General features: G+C 46.7%; 1 protein-coding gene across 1 annotated transcript in view; it reads right to left on the bottom strand.

The window, feature by feature from the left end:
- LOC140430135 (low-density lipoprotein receptor-related protein 2-like) overlaps positions 1-23,811 on the bottom strand; it is an 80,692-nt gene that overhangs the window by 14,014 nt on the left and 42,867 nt on the right. Inside the window, 6 exon segments of the mRNA XM_072517646.1 lie at positions 3,487-3,636; positions 9,151-9,292; positions 9,777-9,916; positions 10,004-10,122; positions 12,507-12,731; positions 13,246-13,417. Coding sequence (XP_072373747.1) covers positions 3,487-3,636; positions 9,151-9,292; positions 9,777-9,916; positions 10,004-10,122; positions 12,507-12,731; positions 13,246-13,417 — 948 coding nt within the window.

Below are 23,811 nucleotides of genomic sequence, written 5' to 3'. Positions count from 1 at the left end.
CACAAGCTACATTGAATTCAATTGTAGCATCTGCTATGGGCTGAAACGAACCATGGCCACAAATACAGACCAAGAATCAAACTACTATCTTTAGGTCTACAGCCAATTGCTGATGATCAAATGCAGAAGCATTTGCTTTATTAGCAAATATCCTCCAATTCCTTTTAAAGACTAGGCAATCGACAATTTTGCATGAAATGGTTTCCTCCTGAAGCTAGTACATCACTGGCTTTTAATGATTTATCAGGACATGTCTGTCCCAGCCAGGGATCAACCCTTCAGCTCACACCGGTACTACAGAAAGGATGTAAATGGGTGAAGCAAAACTCATTCTAGTATTCAAACTGTACTAAATCTAGAGCACAATTGTTTGCAAAAATGAATAACCTTCCCAATTTTTGACTAAGTTTGATATTCGGCTCAGAATTGTAGCTGGAATATGTAATGTCCAAATAAAATCCAGTGTTACACAGGCTAGTACATAGGGGCCAAGGCATGAAAAGCATGAAACATCACATGGTGCCAATTTATATATAAATTGAACATTCCCAACTAATCTGGAGTTGAATTTTTGACTGTTTAAACAGGATCTTATTGGCTCAAGATGAATAGTTAGGGGATAGTTAACCTAGTAGTTAGGGGATCTTTAACCTAAACTGTGATAGACATGCCTGAAATATCGATTTACCATGTTGAAGGTGATTTGTTATGTTGTAGGTGTAACATAAGCGGCTTCCTTGTGGTGCACTTGACAAAGGAAGGTTCAGACGTGGAGATAACACGTTTATTAAACTATTTACACTTCTATTATTCGGGTTAGACACTACTGCTAATCCTACTATAGCTACCCAGACGGACTAACCAGTTGCTGCAATCCACGTGGTGGGTGTAATATTGAATCAACCGTGTCTCTGTACTCACTGACCGTCTCCACTGGAAAGAGGCAGGTCATGTGTGGTGTCCTTTATATATGGGTTGGTGCAATGCCCTCCTGTGGCCGTGGCACCTCCTTGTGTATCGTGAATGTCCATTGGTCGTGTCCTATCTACCTGATCTATTGGTTGTGTGTGAGATGTTTCTGGTGCTCCCTCTAGTGTCTAGCCAGCCTACGTGCATTTACATTGATGCACATTACCACAGAAGGCTCACTATATTTCACTTAAAAGGCAGCCTTATGAACGGACTAAAATGTCTTGTCACTTTCGATTCAATTAGGCATTTAAGGCATTGCTGGCTAGCCCCGTATTTATTGCCTACCCCTGAGGGCATTTAAGAGTCAATCACATATTTCATATGGAATCACATGTTGGCCAGACTAGGCAACAGATTTCAGTCCCTAAAGGGCATTATTGAACCAGATGGATTTTTTCAACAATCAAGGTCACGTGTAGACTTTTACTTCCAGATTTTTTAAACTGGGATTCGAACCAAGGTCTGCAGAGCATTACTCTGGGTCTCTGAATTACTAGCACAGCGACAACACCACAGCCTCCTCAGTGGACGAGGAAAATTAAAATGAAGGAGAGACACAGAATTTCAGGATGCTGCCACCAGTGGACTGGAAATTGAACTGCAGGTGGTAACAGTGCAAGGTCAGGAAGAAAAGCCAACCCTGGAGATCAAATGGGGTTAATTGCTAGAGCTGGACAGCCGAAGTGTTGGGGGGGGGGGGGGGGAAAGAAAGAAAGGGGGGGAGAAAGGAGGAGGGGGGGGAGAGAAAGGAGGGGGGGGGGGAAGAGAAAGGAGGAGGGGGGGGAAGAGAAAGGAGGAGGGGGGAGAGAGAAAGGAGGGGGGGGGAGAGAGAAAGGAGGGGGGGGGAGAGAGAAAGGAGGGGGGGGGAGAGAGAAAGGAGGGGGGGGGGAGAGAGAAAGGAGGGGGGGAGAGAGAAAGGAGGGGGGGAGAGAGAAAGGAGGGGGGGAGAGAGAAAGGAGGGGGGGAGAGAGAAAGGAGGGGGGGAGAGAGAAAGGAGGGGGGGAGAGAGAAAGGAGGGGGGGAGAGAGAAAGGAGGGGGGGAGAGAGAAAGGAGGGGGGAGAGAAAGGAGGGGGGAGAGAAAGGAGGGGGGAGAGAAAGGAGGGGGGAGAGAAAGGAGGGGGGAGAGAAAGGAGGGGGGAGAGAAAGGAGGGGGGAGAGAAAGGAGGGGGGAGAGAAAGGAGGGGGGAGAGAAAGGAGGGGGAGAGAAAGGAGGGGGAGAGAAAGGAGGGGGAGAGAAAGGAGGGGGAGAGAAAGGAGGGGGAGAGAAAGGAGGGGGGAGAGAAAGGAGGGGGGAGAGAAAGGAGGGGGGAGAGAAAGGAGGGGGGAGAGAAAGGAGGGGGGGAGCGAGAGCGAGAGCGAGAGCGAGAGCGAGAGCGAGAGCGAGAGCGAGAGCGAGAGCGAGAGCGCGCCACATGAGAAAGTTGATGACAATACATTGGATTTACAGCACAAAGAGGTCATTCAGCCCAACGTGGTGATTATGCTCCATACAAATCTCTTCTCACCTACTTCATCTAAATCCCATCAGCATTTTGTTGCTTTCACCCTCATGACTTGCTTCCCTTAAAAGGAATCTTATTCGCCTCAACTACTATTTGATGCAAATACCTGCCTTTGTTATCATAGATCATTATCATAGAATTTACAGAGCAGAAGGAGGCCATTCAGCCCATCGAGTCTGCACCGGTTCTTGGAAAGAGCACCCGACCCAAGGTCAACACCGCCACCCTATCCCCATAACCCAGTAACCCCACGGGCAATTTTGGACACTAAGGGCAATTTATCATGGCCAATCCACCTAACCCGCACATCTTTGGACTGTGGGAGGAAACCGGAGCACCCGGAGGAAACCCACGCACACACTGGGAGGATGTGCAGACTCCGCACAGACAGTGACTCAAGCCAGAATCGAACCTGGGACCCTGGAGCTGTGAAGCAATTGTGCTATCCACAAGGCTACCGTGCTGCCCCCAACCTCCAATCATGCTTGGAATTTTGTGCCATCATTTTTGCATAATTGAGACCAGAACTATACACAGTACTTCATAAATTTAACCAAGGTCCATGCGAGCTCTCTTCAATCGTAACCTCTTGCTTTGTCCCATACATAACCCATTTTGCTCAGTCACCAAATTGAAATTACTCATTTTACATGTCTGATTGTCAGTCTTCCCTCCTTACGCTGTCCCCAATTTGGAGTGGAGTGATCTACAAATTGAAATTTAAATAGTTTGTAAATGGTTACCAACAACTGCCTCACCAGTCCATTAATAACACTCTTGCAAGTTGGAGTTACTAAGTTTAACTATTATTTACAGCCAGTGTGCTATCTGCTCCCTCCAACAGGGGAGGGGGGCGTCTGCATGTGGGGGTGGAGGAAAGAGAGAAAGAGAGCTAATGTTGCAGGCGACAGAAAATGTAACTTGCCCCATTAAATGCTACCTGACCCATGAGTATTTCCAGAATTTCTGTAGTTCCGGCACCTGCAGTGCTTTTGCATTTCATTCTCATACCTGCTCTGCAGTTCTGTCCATCCTTGTGCAACTCCATTCCAGGTGGACATACACATGTGTATTTTGGAGTGTAACTGTTGATCAGAGGAGCTGGAAGACACATATATTTACATCCTCCATTCTTCAGATTTTCATTGCACCAGTCTTTGCCTAGAAAGAAGTTTTCAATAAAAGGCAATCAAAAAAGTTGATCACAGCCAATATCCTCATGTATGACAGTTCAAACTTTTAGCCAACAGTCCAAAACATCGCAAGAAGAGATTTGCCTTCTCAGTGGGATTACTGCTACTAGCAGTGTATGGCAAAACCAACCTGACGAGCAAAAGCATGTCTTGAGAACCAATAGAAAAATATGCAGTTTAAACCAAGCCACCTTTCAATTTTCATGCATCCTATTGTGGCCAAATCAATACAATGTGCTCTAAAATACAGCTGGCTTTAGTATTGCAAGATGTTCGAATGGTTCTTTAAATAAATCTAACATTAACTTCTACTCCAATACAATGGCAATTACCTCCAAATATATTTCAAATATTTCCAATGCAAACTGCTGTTATGCAAATCTGCAAGGACAGGTGACTAAGGAACTGCGAAGAACTTAAACCAGCAGAAATAGCTACTCACTTAATGCGATACAGTTTACATTGTGGACAGCAGTTCTGCTCATTTGCATATTGCAATATTGACCATAAAACATAGCCCATTTACACTGGTTTAAAACATCTTTTGAAAATTTGATATGTGCAAAATGATAATTTAATATGGATAAAGGGAGCTAGTGGAATAGATTATAAATACCACGTGCAGTCAGAGACAGTGTACAGAAAGAGGGGGAAGCATATTAAAACATTTTTGAATATAATGTGTTTTGTGCCAAGAACCAGCTTAATCTAGCATTTAAGGCCCGCTGCGAGTGCAATTAGCAGAGATTGAACATTAATTCATCCTGGGTTCATGCAGGGTCAGTCCCCACAACAATCTCTTCAAACTAGTGTAAATATTGGGGAAATTGGATCTGTGCTTAAAATCATGATTTGTTACACTGGACAAATTGCACAGACAGAACCAACACAGACACAATGAAGTAGAATTTCTACATGTTGTCAGATGAAGTATTGCTTTCAACAGACTGTTACTGGCCAATGGCTATCGCTATGTCAGATATCTGTGGCTGCCAACACAAACCTGGGTGGTACAAGTGGGTTGAGGGGGTGCATTGTTAAATTCTCCTGCCAGAGTTTGGGATCAACTTTTAATTTTAGTTTTACTGGATTTGATGAACCGCAACAAGAATTTAACCAAAAATGTTGCCAGATTCTATATTTTACATGTGGGCAAAATGTTCCATTCTGATTTGCAGCTGTGATTTCCAGAGCTGCTGAAGGTTAAGGGAGTATTGGCTGGAATTCCAAATTTTCCATTCTCACTCACAACGGGTCCTGCCACAGGCTAGTCCAAAGAATGCCGCCCCATATCACAACACATCTAGCTTAAAGTGGAATGAGAAGGAAACCACAATCTAAGCACATCTTGTTGAAAGATCATCTTGTATCATAGAATCTATAGCACAGAGACAAGTCCTTCTGCCCAAACTGGTCCATGTCGTGTTGGGTATTCTGCTGCACAAATGATCCAACACGGCTGTAGATGGTACAACTGTTTTATTGTCTTAACAATGGTTACAACTAACTTCTGGCTTCACCAGCTAACCTGTGGATCCAGCCCTATCACTCTATCTTAGTGAGGCACTCAGCACATGGACTATGGCTGAGTGTTACACTGCAAGCTCTGTGCTATCTCCTGTTGAATGAGCGGGAACTGTGGTGTTCCTGGTTTTATAGTGCGTGTGCTCTCACTGGTGATTGGCTGCGATGTTATGTGTGTGCTGGTTGGTCCAACTGCCTGTCCATCAATGTGTGCGTGATTGCACCATGATATGCTGATGTGGATATCATGACAGTCCATGCCAACCAAAAAACCCATCTAAGCTAACCCTACATCCCTCTAACCTTTCCTATTTATGTATCTGTCCAATATAATCGCCTCAACCACTTCCTCCGGCAGGTCATAGACATAGACATAGAACATACAATGCAGAAGGAGGCCATTTGGCCCATCGAGTCTGCACCGACCCACTTAAGCCCTCACTTCCACCCTATCCCCCAAACCCCACCTAACATTTTGTGGACACTAAGGACAATTTTAGCATGACCAATCCACCTAACCTGCACATCTTTGGACTGTGGGAGGAACCCGGAGCACCCGGAGGAAACCCACGCAGACACGGGGAGAACGTGCAGACTCCGCACAGACAGTGACCCAAGCCGGAATCGAACCTGGGACCCTGGAGCTGTGAAGCCACAGTGCTAACCACTGTGCTACCGTGCTGCCCCCAAAAGGGGCATGCCACATAGTCATTCCACATACATACCACCCTGTGTGAAAGAGTAGCTCCTTAGGTTTCCGTTAATTCTTTCCCAACCTATGCCCTCCAGTTCTCTATTCTCGATTCCCCAACTCTGGGAAAAAGACTGAGTGCATTCCCCCTATCCATGCCTCACATGATCTTATACACCTCCTAGATCACCCCTCCTGCACTCCAAAGAAAAAAGTGCTAGCCTGTCCAATCTCTCCCTAAACTCAGTCCCTGGAGTATTGGCAACATCCTTGCAAATCTCTTCTGCACGCTGTCCAGTTTAACATCTTTCCTATAGCAAGTCAACCAAACACCACAATACTCCAGATGCAGCCTAACCAATGTCCTGTACAATTGCAGCACAACTTCCATACTCAAATGCACTGACTGATGAAGGCAAGCATGCCAAAAGCATTCTTCACTGCCCTACCTACTTGTGACTTGACCCTCAGAGCCGTGCACCTGAACTCCAAGGTCCCTCTGCTCCACGATATTCCAAGGTTCCACCATTCACCGTGAAACTCCTATTTTGATTGACCTTCCAAAATGTAACATTTCACACTTATCTGTATTGAACCATTTGCCATTTCTCAGCCCACTTCCCCAGCTGATCAAGATACTGCTGCAATTTTTGATAACCTTCCTCGCTGTCTACAATGCCAGTGTCATTTGCAAACTTGCTGATCATGCCTTTTAAATTCTCATCCAAATCTAGATTAGATAACAAACAGCAACGGGCCCAGCACGGACCCCACCCCCCCCCACCTCCCGAGGCACACCATTAGTCACAGGCCTCTTAGTCCGACAGGCATCCTTCCACCATTACCCTCTGCTTTCCATCTTTAAGCCAATTATATATCCAATTTTCCAGCTCTCCCTGGAGTCCATGTGATCTAACCTTCCAGAGCAGCATACCATGTGGAACTTTATCAAAGGCCTTACTGAAGTCCATATAGACTAAGTCTACCGCCTTGCCCTCAAGCCTACCTGGTCACTATAATGTTTTAAGACATGATCTCCCATGCACAAAGCAGTGCTGACTGTTCTTAATCAAACCCAGTCTTTCCAAATGCCTGTACATCTTATCCCTCAGAATCATCTCTAGTAACTTGCTTACCAATTTATAATTCACAGGTTTTTCTTTGCAGCCCTTCTTAAATAAGGGTACAACATTTGCTATCCTCCAGTCTTCTGGTACCTCATCCGTGGCTAACAATAATGAAAATCTCAGCCAGGGCTCCCACAATTTCTTCTCCAGCCTCAAGTGTTCTTGGATATATCTGGTCAGGGCCAGATTTATCCACCTTCATACATAATACATCCCATCACCTCTAATGCAAACTGTCCCTAATATATCACCACTAACCTTCCCAGGTTCCCAAGTCTTAGTGTCTTTCTCCACAGTAAACAGGAGAACTATTCATTAAGAACCTCACCCATCTCCTGCGATTTCACACATGTCCACTACAGTCCTTGAGGGGTCCCATTCTCTCTAGTTATTCTTTTTCCTTTAATATATTTGAAGAGTCCCTTTGGATTAACTTTAATCCTCAGCCAAAGCCACCTAATGCCCCCTTTTCGCACTCCTACTTGTATCCCCTGTACACCACCAGGGAATTCTTGATTCCAGCTGCTTATGCCCAAGCCATGCCTCCTCCTTTTTCCTGGCCAAAACCTCAATAGGTTGTGTCATCCAGAGTTCCCTACTTCTGCCAGCCTTGCCCTTCACCCGAACAGGAATATAGACCCTGAACTCATCCATCAAAATTTGCCTTGCCCCAATTTAGAACTTGCACTGGTGGACCAGTTTTGTCCCTTTCCATAACTATTTAAAAATTAACAGAACTATGGTCACTGGTCCCCAACCATCACCTCAGTCACTTGCCCTGCCCTATTTCCCACAAGGTGATCAAATTTTGCCCTCGTTAAGAGTCAGACCCTACACACACTGCCCAATGAAACTTTCCTGAACACTTCTATCCAAGATCTTCCCACTATGGCAACGTTAGGAAAATTAAAATCCCCTACTATGGCAACCTCATTACTCCTGCAGGTCTCCCCAATTTCTCTGCATATTTGTTCTAATTATTTGTGGGCCTACAGTACAACCCCAATAATATCAGCAGTCCCTTATTTCTTAGTTCAACCCACAAAGACTCACTGAATGATCCCTCGCTTATTTAATCTGACTACTGCCGTAATGCCCCCCCCCCCTTAAATCAAAAATGCAACTTCCCCTCCTCTAAGCACCTGTACCCTGGAACATTAAGCTGCCAGTCCTGTCCTTCTCTTAGCCATGTTTCAGTTAAGGTTATAATATCCCAGTCCCACGTACCGATCCATGCCCTTAGTTCATCAGCCTTACCCATCAGCCCTCTTGCACTGAAATAGATGCAATTTAATCTAACAGGTTTTCCCTGCTCCCTGCCTATCATGTCTATTTAGCTTGCCGCTGCTGAGTACTCCATCTCCTTTCAGCCCCTCATTTGCTTCCCTGCTGCTGAGGATCCCATCTCCCTGCCAATCTAGTTTAAATCCTCCCTTGTAGCACTAGAAAATCTGCATTGTAGAATATTGGTCCCCCTCCAGGTGTAATGGTGTTGTCACTGGACTAATAATCCAGAGACCCAGGGTAATGCGCAGTGGATTGGGGTTAGAATCCCACTATGGCAGATGGTGAGATTGGAATTCAATAAATATATATTTTTAAAACTAGGAATTTTAATGATGACCATGAAACCATTGCCAATCCCCATATAAACCATCTGCCACCCTTACTTGGTCTGGCCTACATGTGGCTCAGGCCCACAGCAATGTGCTTGAACGCACCATTCCATTCAATGACAAATTAGAGATGGTCAATAAATGCTGGCCCAGCCAGTGACACCTACATCTCCTGATGATCATTGAGTCAGTAGTTGAAGTGGAAGACAGCCTGAAACGAAGCAAACTTGCCCCATTATTTTGTGCAATAAACAGTCAATTCAGGTGCACTATAGGCAAGGTAAGCATCCAAATTAGTGCATTTGCATTTTGAAAAGTTAATTTTTTTTGTTGCAACATTTGAAAAAAGTGAACTCAATTTGGAGATCCAAAATTGACATTAAGGCAATCAAGGACTTCAGCTAGTTTCATTTTTAGCTACATCAGAATTGCATAGATTTAAGTCATTGATCCGTAGGAACCAAACAGTAAACCACCACTAGTAAAAAAGGGTTTGCTAATTGATATTAAATAAGACTTCCTACCTGTTGGCTGTACAAGCTCATGATAGACAATGATGTCCTGAGCTTCCTTAAGATTGGAGATTAAAGTGATCGGATCCTCTCCAGTGTATTTATCAGCACGATAGATCGTGTTATATTTCCAGTCAGTCCAGAAGACATGATCCTGAAATAAGACCACTTCCAAAGTTCATTCCAGACAAAGAAAGCCAATATTAGCTGCAAATCTACCCACTCGCGGGTGGAAGTAACTTTACATGCGTTGTACTGGGTCAGATTTGCAGCACGGCAGTATTTTGCTTTTCTATAAATATTTACCACACAATATACACAAAAGTAGTACAAATCTAGCATAATGAATAGCTATTATAATTGGTCAGAAATACTGACCAGGGGTTAGATGTTCTCCTGAACAGCATAAGCTGTAGTCTTCCTTATGCTGCATAAACAATCTTAAATTGACCATCTGCCCCTTGACTGCAAGTAGATGGGCATGAGGAGCAGATATCAGATGGATCTAATACAAGTTCTGGAGTTTCCATAAAATCTAAGAATCTTCCAAAACTCTTCATAACACTTGTGTCAGTCACTTTTTCCAAAACCATTTAACAATGTTTATACAACTTCACACTTGTCATATCAAACCTTACCTCAAATATTGATACACCAAAAGGATGAGCAAGTAATTCATGTGAGGAAAGCACAGTTCTTCTATCCTGTCCAGTCATGTTCACACTTGACAATGTGTGCAGCTTAGAGTCAACCCAATATAGACGTTTGTTCACAAGATCTATGAGAAAATTGAACCAAATAAACTATGTTGTAGAAGCAGAAACTGACAATAAAAATAAATCTGCTTTTATACAAGTCTACTCACCAAGTGCAATGGCATTTGGCCATTCAATGTTTTTGGTCACGAGGAGCTTGCGATCAACACCATTCATTCCGGCTTTTTCAATCACTGCAGGTTCACCCCAGTCTGACCAATAAATATACCTTTAAATGAGGTTAAAAAATTCAAGCTTCAGCAAATACAACATGAAATATCACTGCTATTTCACCTAGAGATCCCAGCTGTATGGGACAGCATTTTCTCCAAAAAGGCTAGTTATGTTATGCTGAAATGGTAGCACACCCAATTTTAGATTCCTACCAACTATTCGCAAATCAGGTCTGAGATTACTACAAGATTGAAAATTGAACTGCAGAAGACTTTGCATAGCTTATCTATAAACTTAAGATATTGTGGGCCATTATTCATTCATGGGACATGGTGTCAATGACAAGGCCAGTTGCCCATCCCCAAATGCTTGAGTAGTTATATAGTTACGAGTCAACCATGTTCTTGTTAGATGTGCCGAGTAGTCACATATTAGGTGGCTCTCCTCCGCAAGACAGAAAAACAGGTACCTTTTACAGAATTTAGCCTGCAAAAAAAGACAAATATCTCCTCACCCTCAACGCCAAGATGCCTGGCAGCAGATAAAGAGGGCGCAGAGGCACCAAGAACTGCCCCCAACCCACCCCCTATCTTCTATTTCTCCACTATATCATTGCTACTGGTATGGTAACTCAGCAGAACATAGATCAAGTCAACACAAATGTAATATGAACAGAGTTTCCCCATACCTGGTTGCCAATTAGAACACCAGACAATTTTAAGCATGCCAATTGCTCCAAATATAGGCTCAAAATAGCTGCTTTGTCAGAGTGAGGCACGTGGCAGTGGCTAAACAACAATTGGGGCATGTAACAGAATTCCTACTTTACAAGTTCCCCAATTTCTGAAATTGGACACCAATGACTTGGTTTAATTAATATTAATAAAAGTACAGGTGTAATATTGGATAAAAGTGCAGTTGCTTTTGCAAAGTGATGCTGTACATTTGGCCAATAAATCAATTAATTACTCTTGCATCTTCCAACTTTGTGGTCGGATTGCCTCTTGAAGCAAAATATTTGGGGGTAGATGCTTTAGTTTCTTTCCCAGTCTTGCATTTCTACAATCTTTTGCACTTTTAGAAAATGTAATACTCTGAAATCTGACCCTAGAATAAAGCTACCATCACAGAGTTCCGGGTAGCTGCATTTCTTTGCAGGATTGCCAGAGACTGGAAAAAAAGTGAACTGTTCCTTTAGGCACAATACTAATGAAGGCTCCAATGCAGTTATTTTGAATTTACAAAGTAGCTAATTACTATTCTTCACTAACAAATGGTTCCACATGTTAAAGTCACTATGTTATTCAGGTGAACCAAAAAAAACACAGCAAAATTTCAATTCCAACTGCAAGGTTCCAACACATTTGTACACAATGGATGGGATTTTCCACATATCCCACCACTGACCAGCAGCAGGATCTTCTGGTCCAGTTCGGTTGAATGCACCCCTTGATGCCAAGAAACACATGGCAAGGGTGCATCGTTCGCAGGACAGGAAGATCCTGTCAGCCGGAATGGCCGGAAGGTTGCAGCCAATGAAGGAATTGCACGGGTACATATCATATGGTGTTGTCCAGCAATATGTGAAAGCGTTAAGAAAATAGCTTTTAAAAAGTTAATATCCGACTTTGTCTGTTAGGTGTGATTTGAAATACAAATGAACTACTGTTACGATAATTTAAAAGCTCCAATCTTGCACATGCAAGCAGCCCTTCCAGCAAATCATAAAAATGCTTGAACCATATGCAGCGTGCAGACTTGCATACATCAGAAGTCAAATATAAAATTGATTGGATACAGAAGCATAGACAAGCAGACAGAGAAGTGCCATTAATGCAATGAATATATAAACAAGTGATGATGAATGAGCAGATACGGTTTAGGGTCGGTAATCAGTTTAGGAATGATTTGAAGTATGAAACATGCATAAAAAGATTCAGAGTATGCATTAACATGCTTCAGATGTGAAGCCTAAAAATATGGGGGTTTTCATGCATTTAAACAAGGGAAATGCAAGTTAATAAAATTGGGTAGTAGCTTTGGGTTAGTGATTCAGAAAAACAGGGCTGTGAGGGGTGGCAGTGGGGTTAGAACAGAATTAACTTCAAGGGAGTTAGGACAATACATTTACTACAAATGGCTGAGGCAAATAATAAATCATTGAACTGGTTAAATATTTGATGAGAAATGTAAAAAAAAAAATGAATGAAATCGTTGTAGTCAACTCAAATCTAAAAATATCAGCACACGAAAAAAATAACTTGTGCCCAAATCATTTTGTAATACAAAATACAAACTATAAGTGAGCATCTGTAGTTACCGGGTCATCTGGTTGGGTACCGGATCATCCAAAAAACCTTTGGTCACAAAAGATTTGAAAACACCAGCTAAAGCGAATTAATTCAATGCCCTATAGTAGATTCAAGGCAAGGCTCATACCCCAGTAGTGGATCAACTGCTACAGAAGCTGGTTCCCTCAGGTTGCGGTCAAAGAGGGTTTTCCTTCGGAATCCATCAAAGCTTGCAACAGATATGGTCTTAGCACCCATATCAGTCCAGTAAATATTGTTGTAGATCCAGTCAACAGCAATTCCCACATGAATTTGTACATTGTTAACAATCCTGGAAATACCAGTGCTGCCTTTGTGCTTCTCCATCACCATACTGCAGAGAAAAAAAAAAATCAAGTAAACAAACCCCAACCATTTATTCTTGCATGCAAATGTCAAAACAAACTTACATATGGATTAAGCGCCACAATACTGTATGATTACAATTGATTTCAAGTCACCATGTAGGCTGCACCTTGACATGCTTCCGAAACACTTCTATTTTTGGTGTGGAGTCAAAAAGGTTTGGCATATTTGACATTAAGTAATTGAATGGCTCCCTGGATCATGTTGTAAGTAATGATCATGATTTGAAGAGGAGGTTTAAACAAAATAAGACAATTTGACAGGTAAATGTCTTCGTGATTATTGGTTTCATTTAAAAGTATGAAAAACCCACCTGTAGATCAACTAAACATTGCTGGAAATAAAATGAAATCAGCTACAAGTGTTCAAAGGAGACAGAGTCACTTGTAAACTTGTCCAAAATTGGATACTGGAGCTAGCTAGGGCAGTTTTGGACAAGGTCAGCTACAAGATGCAAGACAATAAATTAGAACTTGAATTACCTGAAAATCGACTGCTGTCCCAAGTCAGCCCAGAAGATCAGCTGCTCTGCCACATCAATATCCAGCGCGACAGCATTTCTCAATTGTGCGACGACCTGACTGTACTCTTTGTGGTGTAATCCCAATTTTCTGATATCATGGCGATTAGTGAAGATCAAGTATGGTTCCTCTCCTAATAAAGAGAGGAAACTTAGCGTCCCTCAAAGTTTACTTGACCAGCTGAGATTTACCTCAAGCCCAAGACATTTATGCAGAACGTTATTCAAAGTACACATGTGGCGGCACAGTAGCAGTGGTTAGCACTCGTTTCACAGCACCAGGGTCCCAAGTTCGATTCTCGGCTTGGGTCACTGTCTGTGCAGAGATGTTCTACCCATGTCTGCGTGGGTTTCCTCCGGGTGCTCTGGTTTCTTCCCAGAAGTCCCGAGAGATTTGCTGTTAGGTAATTTCGACATTCTGAATTCTCAACAGAGGTGGCAGCATAGTGGTATTGTCACTGGACTGGTGATCTAGAGACCCAGGGTACTCTGGGGACCCGGGTTCGAATCCCACCATTGCAGATTGAATCCAATAATTCTAAATGTTGAGTTTAAAGTCTAATGTAGACCATGGAACAATTGTCATAAACACACTTTAGGGAAAGAAACCTGCTATTGTCGTCCTCACCTGGTCTGGCTGGCCTACATGCGACTCCAAATCCACAGCAATGTAGTTCACTCTGAAATGGCCAAGCAAGCCACTCAGTTGTACCAAACCGCTACAAAGCCAATAAAAAAGGAAAGAAGCCTGACCACCCACATCGACCAAGGCACTGGCAACTCAGCCCGATCAACCTATGGGTAGCACAGTGGTCAACAGTTACTTCATAGGGTCCCAACGGAGTCTGCACGTTCTCCCAATGTCAGTATGGGTTTCCTCCGGGTTCTCTGGTTTCCTCCCACAGTCCAAAGACGTGCAGGTTAGGTGGATTGGCCATGTTAAATTGGTTTAGGTGGGGTTACTGGTTTACAGGGATAGGATGGAGGTATGGGCTTAAGTGAGGGTGCTCTTTCCAGGAGCCGGTGCAGACTATGGACTGAATGGCCTCCTTGTGCACTGTAAATTTTATGTTTCTATGACGGGTTCCATTACAAACAAAAAGTAGTGGACTCTCAACATGTCTGACAGCATCTGTGGAGAGAAGGGAGACAACCTTACACGTCTGGATGACTGTCAACGCTAGAGGGGAACATAGGATTGTATTTATACGGTTGAGGGGGGTGTGGAACAGTGGGGCTGGATAGAGGGCCAGTATAGGTAGAGATTGACTATGTCTTGGAAAGTGGTGATCAAGGCTAAGAAGGGTGCGGATAGTGGCACATTAAGAGATCAGAATATGTTAATGGCAGAAAATGGGGAAGCAATGGGTAAGCAATGTGTCAAAGAACTTATAACGGAACAGATGACCCAAATTGGACGGGGTTGGGGGTCAATGGTGACGATGGAAGAACTGAAAACAAATTGATAAATAAAAATAGGGTGACGGTGGAGGAGTGTTCATAGTCTGAAGTCGAACTATATTTGTTACATCCAGGAGGCTGTAATATGCCTAATCTGAAGAGGTGATGTTCTTCCAGTATGCATTGGGCTTCACTGGAACATTGCAGCAGGCAAAAGACAGACATGTGGACAGAAGAGCAGGACAGAGTTGAAATGGCAAGTATCAGGAAGGTCCAAGTCCTGCTTGCAGACAGTCTGAAGGAGTTTTGCAAAACGGTCACTGATCTGCATTTAGTCTCTTCAAAGTAGATTAGATTCCATTGGGAGCACCAAATAGACCAGATTGAAGGAGATGGAGGTGCTGACTCACCTGACAAGTGCAATTGCCTTTGGATAGTGAACCGGGAGGTGGTAAAGGGGCAGATGTGGCACCTTCTGCGATTGCATGGGAAGGTGCAGTGGGAGATGGAGGAGTGGACCAGGGTATTCCAGAGTAACAGTGCCTGCAGAATGCTGGCAGGGCATGTTTGATAGTGGCATCATGCTGAAGTTGTGGAACTGGCAGGGGATGACTCTTGTCATACAAAGGTTGGTGCAGTGAAAAATGAAGATAAGGGGGACCTGGCCTGGTTCTGGGAGGGAGGCGTGGTGAGAGCAAGATGCAGGAAATGGGTCAACCACAATGGTGGGAAACCATGATTGAAGATGGAAAGACAGCATGTCAACAACACTTTTTTTATTGGAAGGTGGCATAGGAACAGACACGATGGAGTCAAAGGAACTGGGAGAATGGGATGGAGTCCTTACAGAATGTGGCGCGTGAAGAGCTGCAGTTGAGGTAGCGGTGGAAGTCTGGGCTTTCAAATGGATACGAGGTGACAAGTCTATCCCCAGAAATGGAAAGAGGGGTCAGAGAAGGAAGTGTCAGAGATGGACCAACTGAAGGTGATAGAGGGATGCAAGTTGGATGCAATATTATAACAATTTTCCAGGTCCAGACAGGAACACAGAACAGCACCAAAACACTTTTGGAGTTGTGGTAGGAGGCCAGAGTAGGACTGAAAATGTTCCAATTTCCCCAGAGACTGGGGCCCATGTGGGTACCTATAGCCACACCTCCGATTTGGAGGAAGAGAGACAGTTAAAAGGAGAAATTGTTCAAAGAGAGGACAAGTTCAGCCAGATGGAGGGGATTGTTTCAGGCCTCTGTTCAAGTAACCGAGGTAGTTAGCACTGGGACTGAGGCGCCAAGGACCCGGGTTTGAATCCCAGCCCAGGGCCACTGTCAGTGTGGAGTTAGCACATTCTCCCCATGTCTGCATGGGCTCCACCCCCACAGCCCAAAAGATATGCTGGTTAGGTGGATTGGCCATGCTAAATTGCCCCTTAATTGGAAAAAATAATTGGGTGCTCGTCAAAAGAGATAGAGGGGGATTGGATGTCCATGGTAAAGGAGGAGGTTAGAGCTGGGGAACTGGAAGTTGTGGATAGGACCTGGGGTGTCAGAGGAATTGTAGATGTAGGTGGGAAGTGACTGGACAAGGAGGAGAGAATATAGTCAATTTAGGAAGGGATTAGTTTGATGGGGCAGAACAGGCTGACACAGGCATACCAGTCCGTGGATTTTGGGGAGGTTGAAGTGAGCGGAGGTTGAGAGACTGAGGATGAAAGTTGTGGAGGAATCTCTGGAGGAGATGAGGTCAGTGACAGCCCTGGAAACAAGTGATAGTCTGTGTTCTGGGGTCATGGCCCAGGGAGAGGTAGGAGGAAGTGTCTGAGAGTTGGGCTTCAGCAAAGTAGAGGTCAGTGACAGCTTTGATGGCAAAGTCTGGGTTTGACCAGAGAGTGGAATGCTGCAAGTTCAGGAGACAGGTTCAAGTGGGTGAGAGGAGCAGAGAAATTGAGACAGCCAATGAAAAGAGAGAGCAGGTAAGAGACCAGAGAGGGGTCCAGGTAGAGGGAGAATACTGAAGGCAAGGAAATGGGAGAGTGGGGTGTGAAGCAAAGAGGGGTGTGGTGATGTGCATCAATGTAAATGCACGTAGGCTGGCTAGACACTAGAGGGAGCACCAAAGACATCACACACTCAACCAATAGATCAGGTAGATAGGACACGACCAATGGACATTCACGATACACAAGGAGGTGCCACGGCCACAGGAGGGCATTGCACCAACCCATATATAAAGGACACCAGACACATGATCTGCCTCTTTCCAGTGGAGACAGTCAGTGAGTAGAGACACAGTGCTGATTCAATATTACACCCACCACGTGGATTGCAGCAACTGGTTAGTCCGTCTGGGTAGCTATAGTAGGATTAGCAGTCGTGTCGAACCCGAATAATAGAAGTGTAAATAGTTTAATAAACATGAAGTTATCTCCACGTCTGAACCTTCCTTTGTCAAGTGCACCACAAGGAAGCCGCTTATGTTACAACTAGAACATAAATCAAGGGGAAGACTCCTGCCTGAAGAAATGAGCATGGATGGAGGCAGCAGAAAAAAAAAAAAAAAAAAAGAGTTCAGAATTGTCGAGCCTGAATTCATAGAGTGGCAAACCCTGTTGGAGAGAACAGCAGTATTTCAGGGCAGGCATCCCTGGAAGTGGCAGTGAATTAAACATGGAGATTAAAGCAAATCACTGCAGATAGTGGAATCAAAGGAATCTGAAGCAAAAACCAAAAATACAGGACAATCTAAGCAGGTCTGACAGTATCTGTGGAAAAAGGAGGGAGCAGAGTGCTCCCTCCATAGATGCTGTCAGATCTGCTTAGATTGTCCAGTATTTTCTGTTTTTGCTTCAATTCCAGTATCTGCAGTGATTTGCTTTTAAAATCAACCAGTTTTATTAGTTTGTTCCAAAGTCCTCACGGTTAGAAAATTAGGTGAACAAAGCTAGAGTTCAATAGCTTGCCCTGAAGAGAATGAGTGCATATTGTTCAAGCCATATCCATTCCTCTTACTCGCTTGGTACTAAAAAGAATGTCTACACTAAACACTTAACCCATGCCCTACAAAAGTCTCAACATCAGGTTAAAGTGTAGCAGGTTTATTTGAAATCATAAGCTTTTGGGAGTGCTGCTCCTTCATCAGGTGAAGTATGTCCTCGTAAGCAATGGTTTACATTTGCCTTGAAACCACGCTGACCTTGTGTAATAACTACACGCAAGACTTCCGGTTGCGGCTATACCTAGGTAGGTCGCACGTTCGGCAGCTCCCGCCGGGAACGGACTTTTGGGCTCTCTAGAGGGGCCCCAATGGCAATTGTTCAACGGCTTCCAGTGTGGGAAGGTGACAGCAAGGCCCCCCCCCGGCAGTATATGGATTGGACCAGGTGTGGAGCGGTGAAAAGTGATCTTGGAGCAGCGGAAAGAGGGAGAAAAAACAATGACAACGGGTGGAGATCAAGCAGCATGGGTGCAGTGGTCGCAGGAGCAGCGGGGGTTTCTTAAACGCTGCTTTTGAGGAGCTGAAAACCGAAATGCTGGCGCTAATGAAGGCGGCGATTGAGAAGCTAGTGGAGACCCAGAAGGCCCAAGGGGCGGCGATCCGGGAGGTGCGGCAAACAGCCTCGGAGAACGAGGACAAGATCTTGGGCTTGGCAGTGAAGGTGGAGGCGCTGCACAAGAGGTGGGTGGAAAGATTTGAGGACCTGGAGAATAGGTAGAGTAGGAAGAATCTTCGGATTCTGGGTCTCCCCGAAGGAGTGGAGGGGCACATATGAGCACGATGCTCAATTCACTGATGGGCGCGGGAGCTTTCCAGAGGCCTCTGGAGCTAGAAGGGGCTCACCGGGTTCTAGCAAGGAGACCCAAGGCCAACGAGCCGCCAAGGGCTGTAGTGGTGAGGTTTCACCGCTTTATGGACAGAGTGTGTGTCCTGAGGTGGGCCAAGAACGAGCGGAGCAGCAGGTGGGAGAACACAGAGATCCGAATCTACCAGGACTGGAGTGCAGAGGTGGCTAAGAAGAGAGCTGGTTTCAATCGGGCTAAGGCGGTGCTCCATCGGAAGGGGGTGAAGTTCGGTATGCTGCAGCCAGCACGATTGTGGGTCACGTTCCAGGATCGGCATCACTATTTTGAAACGCCTGATGTGGCATGGAACTTTATACGGACTGAAAAGTTGGACTCAAATTGAGGGTGTGTTGTGGGGGGGGGGGGGGGGGGGGGATGTTTACTGTGTATATGGTGTTTATTATGTTTAGGGAATGTTCCTTTGGTTTGGGTGCTGGATGGGGATGGGTGAAGGGATTTGATGGGGAGTGTGTGGGCGTCGGTGTTGGAGGGGCAGACCCCCACGAAGTAAGAGGGGGAGTGGAGGCCCGGGGAATTGGGGTAAGGCCGCAAAAGGAGCTGCGCCGGGGGGGGGGGCAGGCTCAGGAAAGCGCGGGCTTTTTCCCGCGCTAGGGAAGGATGGGGGCCATCCTGCGCCCGGGGGGGGGGGGGGGGGGGGGGGGGGGGGGGGGAGAAGAAGAGAAGAGAAGATAGGGTTGCTGCTGCATTGGCCAAAGGGGAGCTTGAAGTAGGAGAGGTGGTCGGGGCAGGGGTCTGCCACCTGGGGGACTGGAGGGTGCGGGAGGTGCGGGCACGTGGCTGGCCTAGAAAAAGGAGATGGCTAGTCGGCTGGTGGGGGGGGGGGGGGGCAAGTAGCCCCCCAATCCGGCTGATAACTTGGAATGTGAGGGGCCTGAACGGGCTGAACACAGCACTGAATCGCTCTAGGTCCAGGACAGGTAAGAGGCCGGCTGCGGCCAAGGTGCTTAGGGGGTTCATGGACCAGATTTTTTTTTTTGGGGGGGGGGGGGGGGGGGAAGGAGTGGATCCATGGAGGTTTGTCAGGCCCCAGGCCAGGGAATTTTCATTCTTTTCCCACGTCCATAGAGCCTACTCCCGGGTAGATTTTTTTATTTTGAGTAGGGCGCTAATCCCGAAAGTGGAGGGAACAGAGTATTCGGCCATAGCCGTCTCAGACCACGCCCCGCACTGGGTGGAGCTGGAGTTAGCGGAGGAGAGGGACCAGTGCCCGCTGTGGTATCTAGATGTGGGATTATTGGCAGATGAGGTGGTGTGCAGGCAGGTGCATTGAGAGATACTTGGAGGCCAATGACAACGGAGAGGTGCAGGTGAGGGTAGTCTGGGAGGCACTGAAGGCGGTGGTCAGGGGAGAGAGTTTATTTCCATCAGGGCCCACAGGGAGAAGAGAGGGCAGGGAGAGGGAGCGGTTGGTGAGGGAGATCTAAGGGTGGACAGGAGATATGTAGAGGCCCCCCCGAGGAGGGACTACTCAGGGAGCGGCGGAACCTCCAGACGGAGTTCAACCTGTTGACCACAGGGAAAGCAGAGGCACAGTGGAGGAAAGTACAGGGGGCGACGTACGAGTAAGGGGAGAAGGCGAGTCGGGTGCTGGCACACCAGCTTTGTAAGAGAGGCAGCGAGGGAGATAGGTGGAGTTAAGGATAGCGGGGGGGAATACGGTGCGGAGTGCGGGGAGAATAAACAAGGTATTTAGGGACTTCTATGGGGATCTGTACAGATCTGAGCCCCCCGCGGGAGGGGGGGGAAAGGAGAGAGAGAGGGAGAAAAAGAGGGGATGCGACGATTTTTGGATCAGCTGAGGTTCCAGAGGGTGGAGGAGCAGGAGGTGGCTGGTTTAGGGGCGCCAATTGGGCTGGAGGAGCGTGCAGGCAGGGAAGGCCCCAGGGGCCAGATGGGTTCCCGGTCGAGTTTTACAGGAAATACGTGGACCTGCTGGGCCCGTTGCTAGTGAGGACTTTCAATAAGGCACGGGAGGGGGGACCTTGCCCCCAACAATGTCTGGGGCACTGATCTCCCTGATTCTGGAGCGGGACAAGGACCCACTGCAATGTGGGTCGTATAGACCGATCTCACTCCTCAAATGTGGATGCCAAGTTGCTGGCAAAAGTGCTGGGTATGAGAATGGAGGACAGTGTCCCGGGAGTGATTCATGAGGACCAGACGGGATTTGTAAAGGGCAGGCAGCTAAATACTAACGTGCGGAGGCTCCTCAACGTGATTATGATGCCCTCAGTGGAGGGAGAAGCGGAGGTAGTGGCAGCTATGGACGCGGAGAAGGCCTTCGACCGGGTGGAGTGGGAGTATCTTTGGGAAGTGCTGCGGAGGTTTGGGTTCGGGGAGGGGTTCATCAGCTGGGTCAGGTTGGTAGATAGAGCCCCGGTGGAGAGTGTGGCTACGAATCGGCGGAGGTCGGAGTACTTTCGGCTGTACCGGGGGGACGAGGCAGGGGTGCCCCCTATCCCCCTTGTTGTTTGCACTGGCAATTGAGCCTCTGGCCATGGCATTAAGGGAGTCCAGGAAATGGAGGGGGGGGGTGGTCAGGGGGGGGGGGGGGGGGAGAAAAGAGAAAGAGGAGCGTCGAGTGTCGCTGTATGCAGACGACCTTTTGCTGTATCTGGCAGATCCAGTGGAGGGGATGGTGGAGGTCATGCAGATCTTAAGGGAGGTTGGGAACTTCGTGGTATAAGCTCAATGTAGGAAAAAGTGAGCTCTTTGTAGTGCATCCAGGGGACCAGGTAAAGGGAATAGACGACCTGCTGTTGAAGAGGGCAGAAAGGAGCTTTCGGTACTTAGGGATCCAGGTGGCTGGGAGTTGGGGGGCCCTGCACAAACTCAATTTGATGTGGTTGGTGGAGCAGATGGAGGAGGATTTCAAAAGATGGGATGTGCTGCCACTCGCTAGCGGGCAGGGTGCAGTCGGTTAAAATGATGGTCCTCCCGAGGTTTCTCTTTGTGTTCCTGTGCCTTCCCGTTATGATTCCCAAGGACTTTTTCAAACGGGTAGGTAGGAGCATTATGGGTTGTGTGGGCAAATAAGATCCAGAGGGTAGAGAGGGTGATTCTGGAGCGTAGTAGGGACAGGGAGGGCTGGCTCTGCCGAATTTGTGCAGCTATTATTGGGCTGCCAATGTGGCGATGATCTGTAAGTGGGTAATGGAGGGAGAGGGGGTGGTGTAGAAGAGGTTGGAGATGGCGTCCTGTGTGGGCACGAGCCGGAGGGTGCTGGCAACGGCACCACTGCCGCTCTCGCCGACAAGGTACACCACGAGTCCAGTGGTGGCGGCGACATTGAAGATCTGGGGGCAGTGGAGATGACAGGGGCGAGGTGAGAGTTTCGGTTTGGTCCCTGATTCGGGAGAACCATCGGTTCGTCCTGGGAAGGATGGATGGGGGGTTTCGGAGCTGGCATCGGGCAGGGATTAGAAGAATGGGGGACCTGTTTAGAGATGGGACGTTTGCGAGCATAGGGGCGCTGGAGGAGAAGTTTGGGTTACTCCCGGGAAATGCTTTCAGGTATATGCAGATGAGGGCGTTTGAGAGGTGGCAGGTGAGGGAATTCCCGCTGCTCCCGGGCACAGGGGACCCAGGGCAGGGTGATTTCGGGTGTATGGGTTGGGGTAGCCAGGGTCTCAGCGATCTACCAGGAGCTGAAAGAGGAGGAGGCCGAGGAAGAGGAGCTAAAGGGCAAGTGGGAGGAGGAGCTTGGGGAGGAGATAGATGAGGGTCTGTGGGCTGATGCCCCGAGTAGGGTTAATTCTTCCACCTCTTGCGCCAGGCTCAGCCTAATACAATTCAAGGGTACTCACAGAGCACATATGACAGGGGAGAGGTTGAGTAGGTTCTTTGGGGTGGAAGACAGATGTGGGAGGTGCTCGGGAAGCCCGGCAAATCACGTCCACATGTTCTGGTCGTGCCCGGCACTGGATGGGTTTTGGAGGGGTTTCACGAGGACTATGTCCAAGGTGGTGAAAGTCCAGGTCAAGTCGAGTTGGGGGTTGGCATTACTTGGGGTAACGGACGAGCCGGGAGTGCAGGAGGCGAAAGAGGCCGGTATCCTGGCCTTTGCGTCCCTGGTAGCCCGGCAGAGGATCTTGCTATTATGGAAGGACGCAAAGCCCCCCCCCCCAGTGTGGAAGCCTGGATAAATGACATGGCAGGGTTCATTAAGCTGGAGAAGATAAAGTTTGCCTTACGAGGGTCTGTGCAGGGGTTCTTCAGGCAGTGGCAACCGTTCCTAGACTATCATGCGGAGCGTTAGAAGGTCAGCAGCAGCAACCCAAGGGTGGGGGTGGGGTCTCTTTCAGGGGGGGAATTTGGGTGGGTGGGGGGGGCTTCCCTACGGGTACCTTTGAATGTCATATGGGGGGGTTACTGTATATGGGGGGGTTACAGTATATGGGGAAACCCAATGTATAAGTTTTGTATAATTTTTGACTGTTGTGTGTTTCTTTTTTTGTTATGGGGGGTGGGGGGTTTGTTAAAAATTGTTGGAAAATTTGAATAAACATTTTTCTTTAAAAATAGCTACACGCAATGAGCGGAGACGAGCTAATCTATCTGTTCAGTCTCATTGAAACATGCGAGCAGCAATATCCTGGACGAAGCAAGATACCATTTGTCCACGTCACCTAATGAAGGAACAGTGCTCCGAAAGCTTGTGATTTCAAATAAGCCTGTTGGAACCTGATGTTGAGACTTCTTATTGTGCCCACCCCAGTGTCAGCATCTCCACATGATTGTTGACACATTCAGCTCAGTAGTATTACTTGCATTTTCTGGAAACACAAATTACATATTGTAAAAGGAGACTCAGTCACCTCTTTGACCGTTAAGGGCAGGATTTGCCAGCTGTTCACACTGGCAGGAAATTCCAGTCCCACACCCGTGCACAGGTTTCCTGGAGATGAGGAATGCTGTTACCAGGAAATCCCATCAACAGGGGTCAGTAGAATCCCGAGTGCATTGACTTGCCATGGAAAAACACGTGGCGGGGTGGTTGGCAAATCCCGATATCTGCCTTGGTCTAATTGAACAATTTAGATAATTTAATATAGTCAAAGATTGTGCTATAAATGAGAAAAGATGTGAGCAGAGCACTGGCATTTTAATATCCAAGGCAGGAAAGACTGGCAAGTTAGCCCATACTGATCATCTAGCAGAGCTAGACAAGCAATAAGATGCTAGACAGTACTTCAGAAAATTAATCTTCAATAGATTGCAGATGTGTCCAACAGGCATGAGGAAGATTGTTGCAACCAGAAGTCAGTTAA

Source organism: Scyliorhinus torazame, chromosome 9, assembly GCF_047496885.1.
Source record: "Scyliorhinus torazame isolate Kashiwa2021f chromosome 9, sScyTor2.1, whole genome shotgun sequence".
In the NCBI taxonomy this organism is placed as follows: Eukaryota; Metazoa; Chordata; class Chondrichthyes; order Carcharhiniformes; family Scyliorhinidae; genus Scyliorhinus; species Scyliorhinus torazame.
Note: the sequence above shows the minus strand (reverse complement) of the source record. Positions and strands in the feature narration are given on the sequence as shown.